Source organism: Candoia aspera, chromosome 7, assembly GCF_035149785.1.
Source record: "Candoia aspera isolate rCanAsp1 chromosome 7, rCanAsp1.hap2, whole genome shotgun sequence".
NCBI lineage: Eukaryota > Metazoa > Chordata > Lepidosauria > Squamata > Boidae > Candoia > Candoia aspera.
In genome coordinates this window covers 70,210,441-70,216,440 of record NC_086159.1, presented here as the reverse complement: position 1 = coordinate 70,216,440, position 6,000 = coordinate 70,210,441, and the positions used below count along the sequence as shown (strand labels likewise).

Genomic DNA, 6,000 nt, shown 5'->3' with positions numbered 1-6,000 from the left:
TATAACAGCACATTCCCCCAAAACTCTATTTTATCATAAGCATCCCACTTTGTCATATACTTTCATGCAAATAATGATTAGTCCAAAGAATGGACCTGAGTATTCAGTTGCCGTAATCGAAGACTTTTGTCACTGCATCTTATTTGCTGTCTTTCAACCTCTCCCCCCACACACTTTGTACCCTGATACCAGAAATGAACAAATGCGTAGAATCAAAGTGCAAACTACTTAAAGAATGTTTGACATACCCGATATTTTGCACCTTGATATTTGTAACCTGAGATTTTATTTATGTTTTTTAAGATGTTGAAAAATTGGACGTCAGAACTGTCAAAGAAGGAGACAGGGTGGTAAGTTTAGGTTTTCTTTCTTCATACTTTTTCTCTTTTTGAAGTGAGATTGGGCAGAGTGAAAATATCGAAGCCTTGTTCTAAATGCAATTTTTCATCATGTAAAAATAATTACATGGGCAGAGGTTTGATGTGGGTTTGATCAGTAACTAGAAGGTAAGGTAAAATCATTCCCTCCAGAATACAAGTTGCCAATTCAGAGATGGACAAAAATCATTACAGTTTAACTGTAATCTCCATCATGGAATGAAAAATAACCTTGATTGTCCCGATAATCTAGTTGCAGAATGATCAGCTCAGATGTTACTTCTAAAGCACGTTTAGGGAGATTTGGCCCTATAAATGTTGCAGAACCACAGTTCTCTTGCTGGGTGAAACTGGTAGTAGCTCAGTAACTTCTGGAGAAACACAGGTTCTTGAGTATCTTCCAGTATTCAAGAGATTAGAAGCAACAAAGAAAGAAGCATGTGAGACTATATCTTGTGTGTGTTGAGGTTCTGGGAAGGAGTTAAATTCTCAGAACAAGTAAGTTCCAAAAATGGAGATTTGATTTGATTTAATACATAATACTGTACCATTTCTTTCCTGTGACCGTGTTTACTTCCTTCCCTTTTAGATGATTGAAAATTCAAGCCGGCTTTCGAAAGAGAGAATTGCCGATGATGTCATTTGGTCCCAATGGGATATGCTAGAACAAAGACTATTCTACATTGTCACAAAGGTTGAAAACAAGGAACATTTTGTTCTGTTGATCATATAGTTTACTTACTCTTTATACAGTGGGCTATTGTGTTTAATAGTAGCAGTTTGGCACCCATCTTAACACGATGAGTTGCTGCTCATCTAAAGCAAATTGAGCTCATAAGAATTCACAGGAGAGAAATAATCTTGCTCTGTGTTCTCTCTCTTGTTACAAAGTAAGAATTTCTAAACATACTGAAATTCTGATGCAAATTATAGACTTGGTTCCAGAATTGTAGCATAAGAGAATGTCCACAATTGATCTATGATGGTGTAGAGAGAAAGCAAGGTGGCCTTGACAGAAACATGCAAAAACGGTTACCGAGGCAAATGGGGATGAAACATTCTTTATGTCCCGGGAAACAAGATAATATTCAGAAGTGGGTCAGGCAAACACCGCCCTGCTTAGCTGGTCTTCCTGCAAAGTTGATTTCTGGTCTGGTCCACCTAGTGGGGCTAACTGGGTTGTGTTCCAAAAGAGTGGGAAGCAGTGTAATGTCCACAAACAAAGCTTTCCTCTGAATGAAAATTATGTTCTTTAGTAAACAACCGTCAAACGTTTACAGATAGAGGAAGACAGTTGGGAGGCGGGATATAGGACATAAAAATGCTGTGGTATAGTGAGTTTTTAAGTTGCTTTTTCTTCCTGATTTTGGTGAGGATGTTTAACCAAGGGTCCATTTATAAATGGAAAGCTTCTGATGGCAGAAATAAACATTAAAAAGAGGAACTTGGCTTTCTAAGCCTGGGTTTCTCTGCAGTGTCGATTGGAGCATCAGAAGAGGCATTTGCTAGTGAGAGCTGAATGGTAGGAAGTTGATGCTTCATTTTCCTTCTTACTGTATTTTTCTTATAGAAGTCTCCATGCATTTATTTGTCTGTTTTACACTGGCTGGCCAATACTGATTGGTCCAAAGTCTCCCAAGAAGCAGTTCTGAGTCTCCCTAGTCCAGTACTTTGGCCACTGCATATTAGCTATTTTTTAACCCCTCCCATCCCACACGCACTTTGAACTCTGACACCAGAAATGAATTTGGCTGGAGGAAAATCTGTGCTGGAAATGCTCTGATAAGGAGCCATTGGAGATAGCGTAACGGCTCTTTTCCCTACGACGATCATCTCCATTATTCCCATCAGTACAGTGGGAGTGCTGAGGCAGCTAAACAACTCTGCAAAATAACTTTCTCTAAATAATTTTGAATGCAAAAGTGTTGAGGTAACTGATGGGTAAGAAAAAGTAATGGAGAAAAACGGGGAGAAATATTCTTCACCTGTTGCATCAGGAAACACAACTTGCAATTCAGCTTTCAAAGCTCATCATGTCTGTTACGTTTTTCCATATTGCTTGGCCCAAACACTTCATGAAGATGGTTTTGGAACAAAATGCTTGAAGCCTTCCCCAAAACTTATATGCCATAAGGTTCTTTGTTCATAAATGCACTGTGAGAACCAGAGCAATTGATGAAACATTTCAGTTTAGGGCCCTTCCATGAATGGTGGGTAGAATCTGGTATCTTGATAAAAAATGGATTCATGCATTGAAATAAGGGGTTTTTTTCCCCAGATACCATTAAAGTGGCAATTGTAACTGAAAACCAGGGAATTTTCTTGAGAATGAAATATATGGCTGGTCAGTTAATAATATTGAAGGTTGTTTTCATATTCACAAATTGGGCACTACATTTATGCTCTTGCTGACCAACAAGACATGGAGCTGGCTGTTCTTTCATTCTTCTGTATCCTCTGGATTTCATTAATTCTTTTTACTGGTAAAGCGAATTGGTGCTTTGTATACCTTAAGGAAAAGAAAGGAACTTTCGCCGTTTCTATTACAATTCAGCTGAGACATGCAGAAAATCTGCAACAGATACAGTATACGTATTCACTTGAATAGACCATAATACCAACTTGCAGCTACAATCAACATTTGTTAACCCTCCTCTGAATGAACATAGTAATGTGGCATTTTCTGTCCAGCGGCAGCTCAAAATAAGGAGTAAACTTAAACAAACAAATCAGCTTTCCTCCCCTTGTTTTGGTCCTGACTTTCTCATTAAGAATCTGTTGAGAAACTTTCAGTTGCAATTGTAAAAAAATAATTTAGACTTTCTGTTGCCAGGATAATGTTTACTTTCACAGATCAAGCTTCAAGCTCTGTTAACATTGCTTTTTATTGTAGGAAGAAAGAGACCTATTAAACTGCATCCAATTTTATCCCAATAAAGACTTTAAACTAATAGTAAGTTCCCCTGGAGATTTTATTCAGTGCAAATACTGTTAAATTGCATGTGCTGTTTTTGGGGGGGTGGGGTCTAGATCTGGGCATGATGAATGCAAAGGACAATATCCATTTTTAAATCTTAAACAAATGTGAGTCACATATAGGCAGGGTTAAACAGAATTTAAGTAAGCCACATTTGATTGTATTCAGACGTTATTTTAAAGCAATCAAATTTACATTATGGTTAAGTGCACTATGTGAATTTAACATCTACTACTTGTGTATTTTGGTGCATTTAGTTATTGAATGCACGTGACCTGTCTCCTTTGAAAAATAATACTTTCAAAAGTGGAGCATATCTCAAACACAGGAGCATGACATAATGTAAAGCCTACATATGTTATATTACCTATTGACCAACAGGAGGCACTACACAACCAGTTTCATTCTCACTGGGACTCTTGAGGCATAGGTATCTCCATGCTAGATGTTCTGTGGTCAACCCTTTAACACAGTGTTTCTCAACCGTAGCAACTTTAAGCTGTGTGGACTTCAACTCCCAGAATTCCCCAGCCAGGATGCTGGCTGGGGAATTCTGGGAGTTGAAGTCCACACAGCTTAAAGTTGCTACCATTGAGAAACACTGCTTTAACAGGACTTGAAGTCACGGGCCTTGCACTTGTTGGCTATACAGTGCATTTGGCTTTAAAGCTCTCTCGGCCTGGCTTCCAGTAATTTGCAAGGCCCTTCCTGCATAGTCAACAAGTGTAAGTCTCGTGGGTTCAAGTCCATGAATTCAGTTCCCAGTAAACGGTTTAAATCCTTTAGAATAAGATCTGGCTACATACATCTCACAAGTTCCAATAAGGATGAAACGTCACATACTGCCTCCTGGTTCTTAGTATCTCTAATTTAGTGATTGCTTTTTTAAATGCACAATTGTTTTGAAGGTAGCTATCATCCAGTTTCATTAAAAGATTCCTATTGGGATAAGGTAAACTGGCTCATAAGCATTAACTGCCTAACTGATTTGCTGTACCCACCTTATCCATGTCAATGACTAGCCTTCTTCAACAATGTGAATGCCTAGCCTTTTTCAACATCATGCCCTTCATATACACCGGGATTACAACTTTCAAAGTGTGATTGGTCAATCTGGCTGGGAATTCTAGAAGTTATAGTCTATATGCATTTGGAGGGGTATAACTGAAGAAGGCTGTCCTTAGCCTTCAAGAACACCTGTATTCCAGGCAGGTAGACATTATCTGCAGAAGAGGAATTCCTTGGAGTTGGTTGAGAGAAGAAGGAGAAGGTTGAAAAACATGTTGATGTTAACAATTTACTTGTACCTACTGATGTACTAGCAGGAACTGCTAGTAAATTATAGAAAATCTGTTGAATTATTTTTCCCAGTTATGCTTGAAATAGTACTGCTTTCTATTCCTCTCCACTAGGGCTTCATAGTAACACAAAGCTGCCTTTTGTTTTTCAACAGCTGGAAGTGCCTTTAGAGATCTCCTTGGCTGACATAAGATTAAAGTGAGTTTCTGGGGGGAAAAAATTGCTTCTAGGAATTGAGTACAGTTAAATACAATTTAAATTTTTTTTAAAAGCATACAGAATTGCAAAAAAAAAAAAAAAGCCACATCCCTCTAAAAGAAACTAGAAAGAAAGAGAACTAAACCTACATGGCATATATTCACAAATACATATAATGAAAATTTTGCATAAGGATTTCAGTCAGTAATAGGAACAGCCTCTCCCATTTGGATCTACAGGGGAGACCTTTCTGAAGAAATGCCAGCTGTCAAAGGCCTATCTCCCATTGCCACCAGGTTGCATTGTGCCCCCTCCTTTCTCTGCATTTAATCAACTGGTAAAGATAGCTCACTTTTGCCAGGCATTTAATTGTTACATGGTTTTAGTACCGATTTTATTGTTAATTTGTGCGCCTAATTTTTTAATATTCCATTTAAATTTTGCTAGCTGTTATCAGTGTGGAAACTTTGAGTGTAACTCAAATAAATAAAGAAATAAAGTTTTGCCAGGACTGTCCTGAGAATTGTTACAATGGCATATGTGATTTGTTGCAGAATGCTGTTGATACCTAACTTACCTTGCACATTGATTATGTACTTTACTTCAGTAATGTAGCTCTTCGGAATAAAGATGTAACTATCTCCAGGTTTCTCTTCCTAGATCTTTGAACTTGGATTATAGCTATTATCAAGACCAAGAAGCGATACCCAAACCTTTGGATGTACGTGTTTTTACCACTGACAAAGGTCTGTATACAAGAAACGCTATCTTTTGAAATCTGAGTGGTGGGAATCTTTGAGTTACGTTTGCAGATTCTCTCTTTTAGTCCTTGCTATCTTGCAGAGTAAGTTTATCTTCCAGAGGTAGAGTATATTGGTCTAAGTATATTGGTACTTAGACCAATATATGTAGGATGGACAGATTCCATCTGCCCAGACCTCCCAGCTTTGGAAGCATAGTTTTCTCCTAAAGAAAAAAGGGGTTAAATAGGTGTATACAGCCTCCGATATGCACCTACTTTATTTGTTAAAAAATCAGCAGCCCTCAACTTAGGGAAAGAATGTCAGAAAGTTCCTTGCCCAAAAAAAGATGACTTCACCTCTGTCCTCCTGAACACCCTGTCCTGTCCATAAAACATTCTCTGTCTTT

The 6,000-nt window shown here is 38.1% G+C and overlaps 1 protein-coding gene across 5 annotated transcripts in view; it reads left to right on the top strand.

Moving 5' to 3' along the window:
• The first annotated feature begins 331 nt into the window (after positions 1–331).
• The window catches only part of GSAP (gamma-secretase activating protein), a 29,521-nt gene continuing 23,852 nt past the window's right edge, over positions 332–6,000 (top strand). For 2 of the 5 annotated variants that reach the window (XM_063308058.1, XM_063308057.1), the window contains exons 1-5: positions 333–350; positions 967–1,071; positions 3,271–3,330; positions 4,808–4,851; positions 5,512–5,597. In XM_063308058.1, coding sequence (XP_063164128.1) covers positions 967–1,071; positions 3,271–3,330; positions 4,808–4,851; positions 5,512–5,597 — 295 coding nt within the window. In that variant the 5' untranslated portion in view covers positions 333–350. Of the gene's footprint in view, positions 351–966; positions 1,072–3,270; positions 3,331–4,807; positions 4,852–5,511; positions 5,598–6,000 lie in introns of all 5 variants that reach the window. The other 3 variants (XM_063308056.1, XM_063308055.1, XR_010068287.1) reach the window with 2 other exon arrangements.